Source organism: Condylura cristata, unplaced genomic scaffold (genome assembly GCF_000260355.1).
Source record: "Condylura cristata isolate star-nosed mole 26May11 unplaced genomic scaffold, ConCri1.0 scaffold00058, whole genome shotgun sequence".
NCBI lineage: Eukaryota > Metazoa > Chordata > Mammalia > Eulipotyphla > Talpidae > Condylura > Condylura cristata.
The window spans coordinates 847160-847687 of NW_004567159.1; the positions used below are offsets into that span (position 1 = coordinate 847160).

The 528-nt window shown below is 75.8% G+C and overlaps 1 protein-coding gene across 1 annotated transcript in view; it reads right to left on the minus strand.

Moving 5' to 3' along the window:
* MMP23B (matrix metallopeptidase 23B) overlaps positions 1–528 on the minus strand; it is a 2350-nt gene that overhangs the window by 1109 nt on the left and 713 nt on the right. The window contains exons 2-3 of the mRNA XM_012734536.1: positions 324–523; positions 15–196 (exon numbers count right to left, since the gene is read on the minus strand). Coding sequence (XP_012589990.1) covers positions 15–196; positions 324–523 — 382 coding nt within the window. The remainder of the gene's footprint in view (positions 1–14; positions 197–323; positions 524–528) is intronic.

The following is a 528-nucleotide window of genomic DNA, read 5'->3' on the forward strand; positions in this document are numbered from 1 at the left end:
CGCCCCCGCCCGGCCTGCGCCTCAGCCTCACCGTAGAGCCGGTGCAGCCCCCACAGCTCGTCCTGGGACAGCGCCTTCCAGCCGCGCAGCGTGGCGTTCAGGTGCATGAGCGCCCGGCCCTGCTGCGAGTGCATCAGGCCCAGCGCGTGGCCGATCTCGTGGGCGGCCACGTGCACCAGGTCCGTGAGCCACACGCCTGCGGGCCCGCGGGTCAGTGCCTGGGTCCGCCGGCCTCGAGAGAAGGCCGCCCCCGCGCGGCGGAGGCGCCGGGGCCCAGGGATGCAGCCCCGGCCGGCCCGCGCTCCCCTCCGGCCGCGCCTCACCTTTCTTCCAGCTGTAGCGCGTGGGGCCCAGCACCCAGTACTCGCTGTCGTCGAAGTGGATGCCGCCGTGCGGGGGGAAGAAGGCGTGGGCCAGCTCGCCCGTGGGCCCGTCGAAGCAGTGGTGCAGGGCCGACGCCAGGCAGTCGGTGTGGTTGGCCGGGTAGAAGCCTGCGGGGAGGGGGGTGAGCGCGCGCAGGGGGCGCGG